Below are 18,220 nucleotides of genomic sequence, written 5' to 3'. Positions count from 1 at the left end.
TTATGTTTAAATCATTTGTCCATTTTGACTTTATCTCAATATATGATGTGAGATGTTGGTGTATCCCTAGTTTCTGCCAAACTGCTTTCTAGTTTTCCTAGCAATTTTTGTCAAATGATGGGTTCTTACCCTGAAAGCTTAGATCTTTGGGTTTATCAAACACTAAATTACTATAGTTATTTACTATTGTGTATTGTGTACCTAGTCTTCCACTGATTTACCCTTCTAATTTTTTAGCCAGTACCAAATCGTAGATGATTACTCTTTTGTTACATAGTTTAAAATCTGGTATTGCTGGGCTGCTTTCCTTCGCATTTTTTTTTTCATTGATTCCCTTGATATTCTCAACCTTTTGCTCTTCCAGATGAATTTTGTTAGTATATTTTCTGCTCCATAAAATAGTTTGGTAGTTTGATTGGTATGACACTGAATAAGTAAATGAGTTGAGGTAGAATTATCATTTTTATTATACTGGCTTGGCCTACCAATGAGCAATTAATATTTCTCCCATTATTTAGATCTCTATTTGTGTGAAAAGTGTTTTGTAATTGTGTTCATATAGTCCCTGAGTTTTTCTTAGTAGGTAGATTTCCAACTATTTTATATTGTCTGCAGTTACTTTAAATGGAATTTCTCTTTTTTTTCCTCTTGCTGCTGGGTTTTGTTGATAGTGTATAGAAAGGTTGATGATTTTATGTAGATTTATTTTATATCCTACAGTTTTTCTTCAGTTGTTAATTGTTTCAGCTGGTTTTTTAGTTAATTCTTTAGGGTTCTCTAAATATACCATCATATCATTGCAAAGAGTGATAGTTTTATTTCTTCTTTGTGAATTTTTTTTTCAATTTTTTTTGTCTTATTGCTATAGCTAGCATTTCGAATACAGTATTGAATAATAGTGTTGATAATGGACATCCTTGCTACTCTGATTATATTGGGAAGGCTTCAAGTTTATCTTCACAACAGATGATACTTGCTCATGGTTTTAGATAGACACTACTTATCATTTTAAGAAAGGCTCCATTTCTTTCTATGCTTTCTAGCTTTTTTTAAAAATAGGAATGGATGTTGTATTTTGTTAAAAGCTTTTTCTGCATCTATTGACATAATGATAAAATTTTTTTGTTATTGATAGGACCAGTTATGCTTCTAGTTTTCTTAATATTGAACCAGCCACACATTCCTGGTGTAAATCCCACCAGGTCATAATATATGATCCTCGTGATATGTTGCTGATGTGTATTTCTGATATATTGCAAATATATTGTGTTATATTTGACTACAAATGTTATATGTAGAAAAGATGAAGTGTTTGAACTATTAAAAATGCTTTCCATTTCCATTAATTCTGTTTAGGAAATACAGCATGCTGTGGTAAATAGAGTGCTAGACCTGGAGTCAGCAAGACCTGGGTTCAAACTTTATCAGTGATGCCCACTTGTGTGACCATGAACAAGTCACTTAACTTCTCTGAGGCTCAGGCAACACTTTAAGCAACTTAACTACTAAATTATAGTTATGTCAATGGAAAGAGTCACTTCCAACCTAATCACAGATCCTTGCCTTATTGATGTATATTTGGGTGTTTAGCAGAATTGTGTTCATTTGGGGATAGATATGTGAGACATTTTTAAATAATTTCATTAATTCATTAGCAAATTTATTTTGTTAATTATTAATTTTCTAAAGATTTTGATTTATATTTTTATAAGTTGTTTCTCTATCTGGCTTAGTGTCTATATCTATACTTAGAGGATAATACGTTTCTATCTCCTTTTGTTGTGTTTGCTACATATTCACAGATTGAATCAGCAGAGGTTTCTGGAAACAGTGTCATATGCAGCTTTCTTCAGTATATGGAAAAGTCCAAGCCCTGGCAAAAAGCTTGGTGTGTGATCCCTAAGCAAGAAGCTCTTGTACTCTACATGTATGGTGCCCCACAGGTACATCATAATTGCCTTCTATTGAGCATACTGGTCAGGGATGAATTGAGATGACAAGGGAGGTAATTCTAGAATCCCTCAGACCCTTCTCTATAAAATGGAGAATTCAAAAGTTTAAGCTTTTGCTCACTAAAATTACAGATACCCATTATCTATACCCAAAGTTTCAAGTTTTCTTATTCTAAAATGCTTGGTTCTTTTTTATTTACCTTACAGATTTTTTTCCTCCTTTATATGAATAAGATTTCCTATTTTTATCTTCTTTTTCCTGTTTAATGAGTGTGACAAAGATTGAGTTGAGTTTTGGATTAGAGTAGCGCAGTAAAAGAAATTTAGCAAAAGGCACATTAAGGAGAATAATTATGGTACCTTTACATATAAAAATAAATGTACTTAGATGTAAATAAATATACTTAAGATTTAAAAATAAATGTTCACCAAAGTGAACATATGAAATTTTGAGGGAAAGGATATTTAAATAAATCTAGCTTAACATCATTGAATAACAGTCATTGAGAAGAAGACATAGGTGTGTTTTGACTTACTATGGAAAGTCACAACCCCTTGACTTCTAAGTGCTAAATTTCTAGATGTGAGATATCCACACATGCGTTACTTCCAACAAAAACAGAAATGTATTTTTTAAACAAATTGGGGGCGGCGGATAGGGGGAGGGAGAAGGTATCTCCTTGCATTTGAAAATATACATGTAAAATGTATCTGTAATATTGGCTATTAAAATGAGGTGACACCAACCAAAATACTAGAGTAGCAAGAAGTAGTACAACCCAGCTTTCCCCGCAACTACTAGAACCAAGATGACAGAGTGGTGATTGAGAGATCTGAGGAGAAACCATAGTAAGATAGCTTTCCAGCCCAAGATCACAAGTTGGACCCACTAGCAAGTGACCAGAATAGGAACTGTGAAACGAGGGTGGGCCAAAATCAATGTCTCAATTCCCAGGGCACCAAACAGATAGTGGGTGGGGCAGTGTCTCTCAGAACAAATTGCATACTCAGCCCCATGCCTAGGCCAGTAAGTAAGAAGGATCCCCAAAAGAGGCCAAATTAAGGATTCAAGTCTCAAGGCTCTAAACAGGAGCCAGCAGTGCAGCAGAGGGCAGCCTAAAGTGAGTTGTTGACTTTACCCTTCACCCAGGCCAGCAAGAAAGGGCCTCCCAGAGGGACCCAATCCAAAACTCAGCAGACTGAAGTCTTCCCGAGCAGATCACAAATTGTTCCCAGGATCCAGAACAGAGATAGGCCAGCAATCCAGTCTCTCTCAGCCTGCTGAGTCTGAGAGAGACTGAGGCAAACTACTATTTATTAGAGCACTGCCCAAGGAGATGTCTGCAGCTGCCTTGCGTAGATATGAACCAGGGTCTGGAGCCCAAAAAGCCCAGGAGAGAAGCGATCATGCCATGCCCTGGATCTGACCACATAGGACTCACTGAAAGGCTGCAGCTTCCCACCTCCAACACTTTCTATTATCTTCAAGAACACTGCACTCAGTATCCAAAGAACATAGTGACAGGACCCCAGATAAGAGAAGCCAGTATCATTCAAGGCCATGACAGTCCTGCCAGAAGTTCAGTGAGCTTGCTTCTAATACATAGTCCTACCATAAGAAGTAAAGAAGCTGGAAGAATGAGTGAACAACAACAAAAGATAAAGAACTGACTTCTAACAGAATATATCCAAAACACCTTCAAGTAACGCCTCTAATATCACAGCTTGATCTCATGCAAGAGTGGGTTTTTTTTAAGTTTAAAAATTATATTATAAATGAAATTAGTGCAATAGAGGAAAGAACTGGGGGGAAAGATAGCTTTGGAAGAAAGATTAAAAAGGGATTTAATAGCCTAGCACAAGAGGCACAAAACCTTATCAAAGTAACAGACTCGTTGAAAGTAGAATAAACGAAACAGAAGTTAATGACTCCATGAGACAAGAAGAAATGTTAAAACAAAGTCAAAAGACTGAAAAAAAATAGAATAAAATAGAAAATGTCTCATGTTTTTTAAAAAACTGACCTATAAAACAGATAAATGAGAGATAATTTAAGAATCACTGAATGAGCAGCATGTGTACCTGTCAACTGGGGAACAGCTAAACAAAGTGCATAAATATAATGGAGTATTACTATGCCATAAAAAACAATTAATATTATGAATATAGAGAATTATGGAAAAATTTACATGATTGATGCTGAGCTGAGTAAGCAGAACCAAGAAAACTACAGACACACATATGTGGTTTTCTTGGCTCTGATTACTCAATATGTATGTGTGTATGTGTGCATATATACATATACGTGCAGTGGCTACAACCACATAAATGATATAAGATGAACAGAATTAAATTTTGCAAAAATTATAAAAAGCAAGCATGACTTTAAAGAAGTGATATGAGAAGACATCCCCACTTCTCTTTGTGGAGATGAGAGGTCCATAGGTGTGATACAGACTTTTTCAATGTATCTATCAGTTTGGGGTTTTTTTTTTTCCTTTTAAAAAATTAGTTATATTAGATACCTCTCTGGGAAGAAGAGGGGGAGAGATACTGGAGAAAATTCTGGTGATATAAAAAACAAAATTTATCAATAAATATTTATTTTTAAAATAGGGGAAAAATTATCGCACTACCTGAAAGCCATAAGAGCCTAGATATCACATTTCAAGAAATCATGAAAGAAAGATGTTAACATATCTTGGAATGAGAAGGGATAGTGAAAGAATTCATCACTCTCCTCTGTAAAGAAAGCCCCATTAGGAATGTTATAGGTAAGATACAGAGTTCCCAAGCCCAAGAAAAATACAGCAAACTGCCAAAAAGAAAGACTTTGAGAACCTAAGGAACCACATTCAGGATCATACAAGATTTAGCAGCTGCCACTTTGAAGACGTGGAGAGTTCGGATTATAATATTCCAGAAGGCAAAAGACTTGTTAGGTTTACAACTGAGAATAACTTACACAGCAAAAATGATGATAAACAATCATATGGGGGGAAATGGACCTTTAATGAAATGAAGAACTTTTAAGCATTCCTGATGAAAAGATTAGAGTAGAAACTTTGAAATATAAATATGGGAATAAAGAAAAATGTAGGAAGCTAAATATAACCAAGCAATCTAAAGTGACTTTATAAAGTGCTTATGTTCAATTGAAGGGATGAAACAAGTGTATCCTCAGAGGCTTAACATCATCGGGACATAGAAGGAGTCAAAGAAGGCAGAAGGCCAATGAAGCTGTTTTTTAATGTTTTCATGATTGTTTAAAAAATTTTTAAAGGAAAGGAAAAGGCAAGGGAAAATAATATATTAGAAGATAAAAAAGGAAGGAGTGGGTGGGGAAGAGACATTATCTTGTATAATTGGATTCTGCTGGTAGAAGTATATACAAAGGCATGCAAGAAACTTCATTTGTCATTAAAACCTCACTTTCATCTGAACTGATCAAAGAAAGGTAAAACACTGATATACATACGAAGTTTGGTGTAGAAATAAATACACACACACACACACACACATATATATAATTCAACAGGGAAAAAGGGGAGAAAAGAAAAGGGGGAAAGGGACAATAAGAAGGTTATGTTTAGAGAGGGAGCTTGAAATGGAAGAAAAAAAAAGAGTAAGAACCTGAAATTGGCGTCTGCATGAGTGGAGAAAAGGGGCAGGGGGGACATAAGTTGGTTGGTTTAAGTCCACTGATGTGAACCATGTTCTTGTTCCATGAAACTCTCCTTCTTTGTAAAGAAGGAGCAGAAAGCAAAGAGAGAAAAAAAGTATAAGAAAATAACAGAGTGAAATGCAAAATTAATGATGATAACTGATCTTGGAAATGGGATGAACTTGCCCATAAAATGGAAGAGAACGGTAAAATGGTTTAGAAATTAGAATACAACAATATGGTGTTTATAAGAAACACAATTGAAATATAAAGATTGATAAGAGGCTGAAGCAAAATCTACTATGTTTCAGCTGAACTCAAAAAAGTAAGAATAGCGGATCATGATCTCAGACAAGCAACAGCAAAAATAGATTTATCTAAGAGATAAACAGGTAAATTACTGGAAAGTACCATAGACAATTTTTTTTCCCTTAGGTACCATAGACAATTAATTTCAGTACTTAATATATGTATCCCTAATGACATAGCATCTAAATATTTAGAGGAGAACCTTGGTGAATTATAGAGAGAAATAGACAGTAAAACTATAATAGTGTAGGGTTGTAGGAGAGGCCAGCTTTGGTGTTTGTCCTTTAGTCAAATCTATCCTCGACAACAATAAAAACAAGAAAGAAGTTAAAGACCTGAATAGAATTTGAGAAATATTAAATATGATAGATCTTAGGCAATTGTGTATATATGTGTGTATGTATATACATAGAGAAAGTATCTATAGCTATATATGCTTATACATAAACATATGGATGTATGTGTGTGTGTTTTAATGGCATCTTCACAAAAATAACATTAGAGCATAAAAACCCCAAAACAAATGCGGAAACACAGAAGTATTAAACACATCCCTTATTGACCATAAAACAATAACAATTATAGTCAATAAAATGCCACTGAAGAAAGTTTAAAAATTAATTGGAGACTCAGTCAGTCAATAAACATTAAATGCTTACTATATATGCCAGGCACTGTGTTAAGTGCTGGAGATACAAAAAGAGGCAAAAGATAATCCCTGCCCTCAAGGAGCTCATATTCTAATGGAGGAAATAAGTAATTAAATATATGCAAACAAGCTATGTTCAATATATAGAGAGAATAATTAACAGAGGGAAGGCACTAAAATTAAAAGGCATTGGGAAATGCTTCCTATAGAAGATGGGATTTTATTTGGGACTTAAAGGAATCCAGGAGACAAAGATCAGAAGGGAAAGCATTCCAGGCATGGGGAAAGCCAGACAAAATGCCCAGACCTGAGAGATGGATTGGCTTGTTCACGGAACAATGACAGTATCACTGACAGAGTACATGGTTGAGTATAATATGTAAGAAGACTGGAAAGGTAGGAAGGGGATAGACTATGAAGGGCTTTGAGTGCCAAACAGAAGATTTTGTAATTGATCCTGGAGATAATGGGGAGCCACTGGAGTTTATTGAGTGAGGGGGTGCCTTAGTTGGACTGTCAGGAAAATCACTTCGGCAGATAAATGGCAATGAAAAGAAATTTAAGGCAGGCAGACCTGCCAGCAGGCTATTGGAATAGTTCAGGCGAGAGCCTACACCATAGTGGTGGCAGTATCAGGAAAGAAGGGGGTTTATTTGATAAATGTTGCAAAGGTAAAGTTGACAGTCCTTGGCTGCAGATTGGATGTGAGAGTGGGGTGGGTGAAAAACAATGAGGAGTTAAGGATGACACCTAGGTTGTGAGTCTGAGGTTTTGGGAGTATGGTGTTGCCCTCTATGGTAATAAAGAAGGTAGGAGTGGAGGGAAGGTTTAGAAGGAAAGATAATGAATTCTGTTTTGGGCATGTTGAGTTTAAAATGTTTAAGATGTCTGCTGGACATCCATCGATGAAAGTGGTGGATAGTGGGAGTAATACATGGCTGAAGTTTGGTGCAGGGTTTAATTGGATACATAAGGGGCGGGGGCAGGGACACAAGAACAGGATTAGTATAGAATTCAATTGGTTCATTAAGGAATCAAGATGGAGAAAGGAATATTAAATGACTAGTGTAAGAGAGATGGCTTAGGGGACAAGGGATTGGAGTTTATTAAGACGTGGACAATGAGAAGGATTTGTTAAGGAAATGGTAAGCCAATAGATACTGGTCAGATAAAGAGATTCCTTGAACATGGATGGATATGGTCTATTTATGGGTGATGGCAAGATCAAGGGAATGATCATCTTTGTGAGTGGCTGAAGTGGGGTAGAGAGTAGGTATGGAAAGTGACTTTAGCGGTTAGGGTATTTGAGGGAGAGTCAGTACGCATGTTGAAGTCCTTTAGTATGAGGGCAGGATTTGGGGAAGAGAGAAAAATTGGGAACTCATTGAGGTATTGAAGTCATTGAGGAAGGAAGGGGAGTGAACCAGAAGTCTGTAGACAGCAGCTACCAAAATTTGATTGAGTAGAAGATGGCTCTCAAGGAAGGAGAGAGATGTTGGAGGTGAGGAGAAAACTTGGAAGTGACAATAGAGAGCAAAGAGTGTTCCATCTCCTCTTTCTTGACCAGTGAGCCAAGGGGAATGAGTGACAGTACAGCCAGTACTAGAAAGGGTGGCCAGGAAAGCTGTGCCATCTGAGGAGAGACAGGTTTCAGTGACTGCTAGAAGATAAGAGGAGTGGGAGAGAGAAGTAGGACAAAAGGATGTTTAATTTAATTCTAAAGATTTGGTGGGTCAGAAAACAAAGCATGCAAACAATAGATGATATCATTAAAGATAATTGACAACCTAAAAATTTGAGGATGCACCCCTTGAGGATGCAGTCCTTAGAGGAAATTTTATATCTCTTAACTCTTTCATACACAGAAAAGAAAAAAATCAGATCAATGAATTGGGAATGCAACTAAAAAATCTAAAAAACCAACAAATTTTGAAATCCCAATTAAACAACAAAATAGAAATCCCAAACAATATAGAAGACATTCATAAGAATAAAAGGTTTTTAGTTTATAAATAAATAAATTGAATTAATAAATCTAGGAGCTATTTAAAAACAATAAATAGATAAAACATTAGCTAATTTAAGTATAAAAGGAGGAAAATCAAATTACCAAAATAAAAAAATTACAACAAAGAAATAAATTATACTATTAGAAACTATTTTGTTCAGCTAAATCCTAACAAAACTGATGACTTAATTGAAATGGAAGAATATTTACAAAAATGTAAGATATCCAGATTAACAGAACAAGAAATAGATAATTTAAATAACCCAGTCTTAGAAAAAGAAAGTTAACAAACCATAAATCAACTTCCAAAGAACAAAAATTCCAAAACCATATGCATTTTCAAGTGAATTCCATCAAACATTCAAAGAATAATTCTAAAATTATATAAACTGTTAGGAAAAATAGGAAAAGCAATCTTAATAAATTCCTTTTTATGATACATATGAAAATAGAGAAAGAAGCTCTGTCCCGGGCCCTCTTCTTTTATTTTCCCTATTAACTTGTTTGGTGATTTTCATTACCTCCCATGTACTCAATTACCATTTCTATGCAGGTAATTCTCAGATCTAAATATCTAACCCTAAACTTTGCCTGAGCACCAGCCCCGTATCAATAACTGGTTTTGGACACCTCAAAACCAACATCCAAGTAAATATGACTATAACAGAACTGATCTTTGCCCCAGTACCGTTGGACACCGTCATCCAGCTTTGGATCTTTGGAATCATCTTTGACTCCTTTCACGTACTGCAAATATCCAATCTATCGTCAAATTTTGTCATTTCTACCTTCACAATATATCTTGCGTAGGCTCCCTTCTCTCCAGTTACAGTCACCTCCCTAATACATTATCACCTCATACTTGGACTACTATAATAGCCTAACTGGACTCTCTGCTTCAAGTTATCTAATCATCAAATCCAGACAAAATTTATTTTCTTTACCTCCTATTCCTACCATTAAAAAAAAGAGAGAAAAAAATGGCAACAAATATTCATAGACAAGCAAAACAGATTCCCATATTGGCCATGTCCAAAAAAATGTGCCTTATTTTGTGTCCTGGGTCTGTCACTACTTTGTCAGGAGATACTGCTTCATCGTTTGTCCTCTGGAATCATGGTTGGTCATTGTATTGATCAGCATTCTTATGGTTTGTTTTTTACAGTGTTATTGTTATTGTATAAACTGTTCCCTTAGTTCTTTTCACCTAAATTTACATCTGTCCATACAAATCTTCCCAGATTTCTCAAATCATTCCCTTTTAAAATTCTTATGGCATAATAGTATTTCGTTACATTCATATGCCATACTTGTTCAGCCATGCCCTGTTAGTTTCTCCTTCTCTAGTACTACAAAAAGAGCTGCTATAAATATTTTTTAATGCATATTGGGTCCTTTTTCTGCTCTTTTTGGGTCAGAGACTTAATAGTGGTTCTGCAGGAATGAGTATATAGTTTATAGATTTTTTAAAGCATGCTTTTGAATTTCTTTTGAGAATGGCTAGACCAAATCTCAGCTCTAACAACAGTGTTATAGAGTATTCGAGGAACTATCATTATGTATGTATGGTTGAAGTCCCCTAGTATGAGACAGGAGAGAAAGACTGTGAACCAGGCACTGAATTCAATGAGGAAGGAAGGAAAGTTTCCTGCAGGTCTGAGAAAGCAGCCGCTAGAATTTTGATTGGGTGATAGATATGGATTGAATGATCCTCAGAGGAGGAGAGGTTACTAAGAGATGGTGGCAAAGGGTACACCCAAAAGTGTCAACAATTATATGATTATATACATATACATATTACATATCATATATTTTATAAAACAAATTTATTGAGGTTAGGATTTGGCTCTTGTTTCTTTTTGTTCTTTTTCTATGTCATATTCTTTTCTAAATCATAATGGCGTTTTGTTTTTAGGATGTCAGAGCTCAAGCAACCATTCCACTCCTAGGCTACACAGTGGATGATACACCAGGGAGTGCTGATCTCCCTCACAGTTTCAAACTGACCCAGTCTAAGTCTGTGCACAGCTTTTCTGCAGACAGTGAGGAACTGAAACAGAAATGGTTGAAAATCATCCACTTAGCTGTCAAAGGTGAGACACCAGAGTATCCAAATGAACTATAAGTCACAGTAAATGATCATCCTGGACTAATAAGAAAGCCGGGATTCTGAGTTACAGATGTCCTGTTGTTGGGGTGTGGGGGGAGGGTGGGACACAGCTGTGCAATGAAGCAAGTGAAGGAAAAAAACCCAGAAAATAAGACATTCCCAACAACCCCTACACCTTTTAGCACTTTATGTTAAAAATACAGGTTCATAAGCAAATTTCGGGGTGGGAGAAAAAGGGTGCAGTAAAAACAGACTATTTTCCTAAACTTATGTATCATTAATGAAGTTGCTGTACAGAGTCATTTTATTGATATTTTTTTTTAATGTGAACAATGAAATAATCTTTAAGAACTCTGCCTTGAGTATTTACTACTTGTGTTTGTCTTAAAGAAAATGGCATTTGATTCTCTTGCTGTTAGGTTAAAATGTGCCACAGATTCTTTGTTATATTCTTTGCTTATGTAGGACTTCTGACAATTTGAAAGATATACCTCCATATTGCCAAAATAGATATGTAGTGATAAATACAGGGAAAGTTTAGTTTAAAGCATTCACTTTATTGAAATTGGTTTCTAAAGCTATTTATACACATTGTGTATGTTATAATGTATTTTCTTATAGAAAAAATCAAAAAGACAAATTACATTGACTTTTAGACTTTCAGTTTAATAAGAATAAAAAGCTATTTGTTTTTCTTTTAAAAAATATATTATTCAAATAAGGAAAAAACCAGAAGTATAAGGATTTATGTATGTACAATATCAAATAGACTACTTTGACTTCATGGTTTTAGGATCATATTTGTCTATTATCTATATTTTAAAAAAAACAAAGCATGTTTTATCTTGGAATTAAGCAAAGTATTCTAAAGAATGTTTTGACAATTTATGTTTAATTAGTTGATACCTAATGGTCTTGATATTTTTGTAAGCTTAACAAATGTAGCAGTTTATATGGCATGTAACAAATTAGTGAATTCCAACTCTATTTTAAGACCATTAATTTTTCTTTCATTTTCTGAGCCTATTTAAAACAGTGCCTCTATTTGAAGGTGCTAATATTACATATTTAAATATAGGGTGTAGATTCAATTAGTAATGTTTTTGTCTTCATTAATTTGAGATAAGATAAATTACCATTTTGATCACTGGGACACTCAGCATTTAGAACATTTCATTTTTATAATCATATGAATGTTAAAGTAAGTATAGTAACATCAATTATTTGTAAGGATTCTCTTTCCTTTCACTGATATCTGAAAACATTCTCTCTGTGGGAAACCTGACTGAGTTAGTACTTGGGAATGCTATTTGGTAAACTTTCTTTGTAGAAAAAATTTTTCAATAAATTTTTTCACTTATTTCTATAGGCACATTTAAATGTAGAATGTATAATACACACATGATATATTCATGTATCAATCTATTCATCTCATCTCAGCTACATTGTATGGGTAGTAGCACAATTTCACTTGAATTTCCTAGCATTGTTAAGTATGTTTTAGATAACTAATACAATTTCAATTGTTAGGGAAAAATAATGTCAATGAAAACTTTTATTGTCCAAAATCTATAAAGTTCATTTCTTTCTGAAATCAATATTCCAAGGAAGAAAGAGAAAACTTCACTTTTGAAAAATTTTTTTATTTTAGTTTACAGATTTGGGGAAGGTTAGAAAGGGATATGACACAATCTTTGGGTGGCTTTTTTTTTTTAACTGGGGATTGTAATTTTTTAAAACTGTAGACACTGCTCTTTTGTTTGTCTTCCTCCAAAGACAAAACAAAAATATCCAACTCTCTGACTTTTTGACTCAATATTGTTCTTGTGATTAAAATGTCATTATCTTCTCAAGTTGAGCCATTTCTCAAGTGATATTTATTTCTTTGATTGTCTCTTTATTCCTAATATGTGACTGCTAAAAGATATATAGGCCTGCCTGGATTAAATATAACCATGGAGGATTACAAAGGAAGAGAATGACAAAACCTTTACTCAGAGTTTTTAGACCATTAGAGCTGGAATTCAGGCCCATTTTAATAGGACATTTCATCTATCCTATTTATTCCTCCAAAAAGGAGCAGGCAAATATTATGATTTGGAAACAAATGTGTCGGGGCTTTTTTTCCTTTCTACATGGAATGCATACCAGCCATGAAAATGAAATACTCAGAGCCAGAAAGCATCATAGTAAACCCTCAAACCCTGTAGAAATCAGAGAGCAAACTGAAGAGAAATTTGATCTTGCCTTCTATTGTGGTCCCTTTTTAAATTTTTTGGGGGGCAAGAATGTGCTTGATATGAACAGTAAGCAATATTTAGTACTGATGAATGTTTGCCTAAAAATGAAGGAAACAATATAAAAAATGGAAATGGTTCTAAAGGGAGGGAAATGGTATGTATGTTACACATAACTGAAGATTCTGTGGTCCAAATATGGCTCTATGGAACTGATGGATTTTGAAAAGGATTTAAAAGGCACCTCTATAATATTATTTCTTCCAAAGACAAAACAAAAAGCCCAACTCTCTCACTTTTTTACTCAATACATTGGTAGTAGCAAAAATAAAACATCTTTTTAAAAAATAGATGTTATTTATATAATATGCTACAGATAAAAAAGTATGATGCTATTTTCATTTTTTATAAATCAGTAGTGATCCTAGAAAAGATTTTGTGTGATAAGAATTACTTCCTTCTTCCTCTATGTTTTCAAAGGAAAGCACCATTATGTTTCTTTCTTCTTTTAGGAAAGAATATATTAACTATCTTATTTAATCAGTGAAACTGAGCTCTTTTAGATTGCTTTATATGTAGTGAAGGCCCTACAAATGTGTTTCATTTTAAGAACTGTTGCTGACTTCCAGTGTTTATATAAACAGTGATAATGGCTATCCTTTTAGAACCACTGTCCTCTCTCAGGCTTAATCTAATCCTTTCTCTTCCTTGCTGCTTTCTAAATTATCTCTGTCTTTTAAATCCATCATCCCCCAGAAACCAAAAAATGACTGAGTTCATGAAATTTACTCTTCACAACAGTAAAACATTCCAGTTCTTTTTTTTTTCCCCTACTTTGGGTTTTCTTCTTGAGATTTACTTGAAGTTTTAAACATTGTATATAGTGCACATTTTTATATCCAGCTTTTTAACAGAGCTTACTCATGGACATGTAAACAGTCACTTTCATGGTACTACAATGAGAATACCGCAGGTACGGTTTGCAAGTAATATCATTCTTCAGGGTAGGCATTTACAGTGAAGACTTGAATATGAAAGTATCTGCCCAAATGGGGAGTGTGTATCCCCTTTTTCTCTCGAGCTTAGAATTAATGCTGCACTTCAAATTGCTGTTTTTATACTCCATTAAAGAAATAAATTATTTAAACAGTTTTAAAGGATATGGACAAGTAAATTATTTAAAATATATCATACTGCTGTTTCTAATCATATTTCTTAATTTGAAAGTTAGAGTGGGAAAAAGATGTAAACTTTTTATGGAAACAAAGTATTAAAAGAAATCTTATCTGCCCCTAAATAGATTACTTCACAGATACATATAAGGTGATAAAGAATGCTTGTTTTATTTACATGTTTTAAAGAAACTGAAGACTGGTACTGCAGGGTTTTTGAAGAATCATTGATGCCTTCTGAAAAACTTTTCAATGTTAAAATAATTCTGCTAATAAAATATTCTATTATTTTCTTGCTGCTGTCATAATCCTAAGGATTTATGTAGGAAAGAGGTTTGTTTTTTTAACTTTAGTATGTTCAGCTCCTTCTATTCTGCTTATTCTCAGCTTGCTGTCTGGTAGATAGTCTTCATGAATTTTTTTACAGTGTTCTTGTCTAGATTTTACCTTAAGTTGGGGAAAAGGCAGGACTGAAGATAAGTATTTAGGTGGTGGCAAGACCCTGGTTTCTATAAAAATCCTTGCTTACATAACACTGAAGAAAATAAATGGAAATAAAAGTTGTTACATGAAGTGTTTTCATGGCATGTTAACAGATCTGAGGTTATATGTAAATATTGTATATGTAAATATAAGTATGTAATAACATGTCATCAGTTAAAATGAATTAAGAGAATATCTTAAAATTTTCTTTCCTAATTTTTGTATTCTTCATGAATGTATTCAAATTAGGAACGGTAATTTGACTTATCTGTTCTTATCCTTGGGTCTTTTGTAACATGCTTTATGAATAGCAGTCTGTCATGTTTCTTCTTCATCTTTGCCCCATATCTATGTCTGTAGAATCATTTCATGAACTCAAATTAATTTTCATCTTTGAGAATAATGTTTATGTTAATTATACACTAAGATAAGTATTTTTTAAATTCCTTATGTGAATTTATTTTTGTGTGCTTAAAACATTTAATTATTCATACTATCTTTCACAGATGAAAATTAAATTATTTACCATGGGAACATTTCTTTCACACTGTTAAACATTCTATATAATTGTTTACATGGATTTTTGAAATAACTCATTCTTGTTCATTCACTTCATATCTATAGTGTCGAAAACAGGGAGACTGAGAGATAAGAATAGATAGATCAGAATATGGACAGAGGAAAAGTGCTTATCCCAAAGTCAGAGCAGTTTTTAGCTTTATATTATTTCTATGAAATTTGTATTAATGAGGAATACACAAAGTATAAAAGTGGAAAAATAGAAATACATATACTTATCAAAGAAGCAGTGTATGGGTGCTTTTGGTAAGATGCAGATTTTTCACACACACTCCAAATTTCCACCAGGCGTCATCTTTTCATCTTGTTTTTTAATTTTTTTCTGAAGAATTTCACCCCCTTGAGACATTCTACTCAGCTTACTATGATGGAAGTCAGCTAACATCAGTACATTTTCATTATTTTCCTTGACTAAAGATTTGGTGAAATAAAACATTCTCACAAACTCTCTTGTGCACTTGCTTTCTCTCACTTCATGCACAAAATGATACAGTTTCTATGAAATATTTTTTAATTTGTTAGTAAATAATAATTGTAGTCTTGTTTGTAAAATATGAAATTGACAGATGCCACAATCGAATCATTTAAATAATGATACCAAAAAATATATTTGGAGATGGAAGGAATCAGAGTATCCTCATCTGCAAAGGATCATTTACTGTGAAGGAATTGTAACTATCATACACATTATATGGGTATTAAAAATGTATCATTTGGGGACCACTATTCATTGTCAAAACAATCATATCCTTAGATAAAACACCTTTTTACCAAATTAGCATTTCATACTGTGATACTCTTGAAAAGGTATGTCCTCAAATTCCAATTTAATTCAGATGTTTAAAAGTGCATGTGAAAAATAAATTTTAAGATCCCTATGAATGTAAAATACTGGCAAATATTGTATATAATCTATAACATATGTATATTTGGTCATAAAGGATAAGAATTAGAAATATTGTAAAATTAAGCACTTTAATTCCCGTTCAATATTAAAAGTTTGTATCCTGTAAATAAAGTCATCATTTAATCACTGCCGCTGAGTATAATGTAATTTCAACCTTGATTTTACATTCTTTTTTTTATTGTTTCCCCATAAAGTAGTATGGTAATGCATCTCAAGTTTTCGTTATTCTTGTACAATATTCTTAGGAAAACTGAGTGTTTTCTGAAAATACCATTGTCTCCAGTCTTTTCTTCACAGCAAGTATCTGAGAATCCAGAGATCCAGGTTTTACTGCTGTATGCTTTTTAGAATTCCTGGGCTTCCACATAATGTGTATTTATCTAAAAAGCAACTTTTTTGTAGCCTTAGCAATTTTAATTCTAAAATTTAAATAAGATTATAATATAGAGTACAGTGACTTTCAGGATGATTTCATGAGTAGGTAAGACATTTTTGATTATCAGGTCATTTGGAGATACATTAACTTCTTCAGACCATAGGGTGCTAATTATTAATTTACTGTTTAATAACTGGCCCTACGTGGAATCACATGGGATAAACAAGCATTATAGTTGACTATCATCTGGTACTATTTAACACTGGCAATATGACTTGTTTAGCTATACCTAAAGGGAATGTTCTTTAGTTCCATTTGCTTTAATACCAAAATGTAAATATATTTGACAATATTTGTGACATCACCAGTGCTTACCTCTCACTAGATGCTTAGTCTAATAAGAACTCATTTTTACAGTGCCTTTAAAGCACTTTCCTTATAATAATCTTATGATCTATGTAGTACATGGATTATTAATCCCATTTCGCAGAGTTCAATTTAACAAACCAAAGTTTATAAAGTACATACTATGTGTTAGGCACTAGAAATACAAAAGGTGAAGTGTCACTGCTCTCAAGGACCTCACATTCTATTGGAAAGATGCAACATTTATACCAAAAAAAAAAAAATTGGGGGAAAGCACTAACATATCAGGGAATCAGGAAAGGATTTTTGTAGGAGTTGACACTTGAGCTAAGCCTTGGAGGGAGCTGGGGTTCCAAAAAGCAGAAACAAGGAAGGAGAAAAGTGCAGGCATGTGCAAAGGCACAATGGCAAAAAAAAAAAAAAAAAAAAAAAAGTGCAGTGTCATGTTGAATAGTTTTTATTTGATCCTAAAGGCAATGGAAAGCCACCAAAGTTTTCCAAAGGGGAGTGACTCTGTCAGTCTTGTGCTTTAGGAATGTCAATTTGGCAACTGTATGTAGGGAGCTGATTAAAAAGAAGAGAAGCTAGATGCAGCTTAGATGGCTAATCTCTTATAGTAGTGCATAGAAGAGGCTGGATGAGGATGGGTTGTGATGTTAGTAGAAAAGAGAACAAATGAAAAAAATCTTATGGAAGTAGAATCAACAAGTTGGCAACTGGTTAGATACAGAGTGTGAGTGAGAATGAAGGATCAATAGCTAGATTGTGAACTTGGCTTAACAATGGTAGAATCTGCAACAGAAATAAGGAAATTAGAATGGTTTGTTTTAGGGGAAAAGTTAACGAAGTCTGTTTTAGACTTGTTGAGTTTGCCATGCCTATTGGACATACAAATGGGAATGGCTAGCAGGCAGTTTAAAATGTGGAACTACGGCTAAGGAGAGACTTGAGGTAGTTACGTGGATTCAGAAGTCATCTGCATTAAGGTGCTAGTTCAACTCATAGGAACCAATGAGATCACTAAGAGTGAAACTGCAATGGGAGAAAAGAAGGTCCAGGTAAGATCCCTAGGGTATACCCACACATAGAGAGTGGTACATGGATGATGATCCGGGAAAGAACACTGAGAAGGCTTAGTCAGGCAAGAAAGAGGCAGGCAAGAGTGAAGAGTATCAGAAAAACAGAGAAGTCTAAAAGTATCAAGAAGTATCTAGAAGGAAGAAAGTGATCAACAATGTCATGCTGCAAAGGTAAAGAATGATGAAGCCCATTAGATTTAGTAATTTAGAAATCACTGGTGACTTTAGAATAGTTTGACAAATTACAAGAGGCTAAGAAATGAGTAGGAGGTAAGAGGGAGGAGACAACAAATGCAGACAGCTTTTTCTAGTAGTCCAGCTCTGAAAAA

The 18,220-nt window shown here is 33.9% G+C and overlaps 1 protein-coding gene across 2 annotated transcripts in view; it reads left to right on the top strand.

Moving 5' to 3' along the window:
• Positions 1 to 11,239, top strand: part of FGD4 (FYVE, RhoGEF and PH domain containing 4) — a 249,356-nt gene extending 238,117 nt beyond the window's left edge. For both annotated transcript variants that reach the window (XM_027844267.1, XM_027844268.1), the window contains 2 exons: positions 1,803 to 1,943; positions 10,498 to 11,239. In XM_027844267.1, coding sequence (XP_027700068.1) covers positions 1,803 to 1,943; positions 10,498 to 10,707 — 351 coding nt within the window. In that variant the 3' untranslated portion in view covers positions 10,708 to 11,239. The remainder of the gene's footprint in view (positions 1 to 1,802; positions 1,944 to 10,497) is intronic.
• The last annotated feature ends 6,981 nt before the right edge of the window (positions 11,240 to 18,220 follow it).

This window comes from Vombatus ursinus, unplaced genomic scaffold, assembly GCF_900497805.2.
Source record: "Vombatus ursinus unplaced genomic scaffold, bare-nosed wombat genome assembly UNPS02014941.1, whole genome shotgun sequence".
NCBI lineage: Eukaryota > Metazoa > Chordata > Mammalia > Diprotodontia > Vombatidae > Vombatus > Vombatus ursinus.
This window is presented reverse-complemented; position numbering and strand designations above follow the sequence as displayed.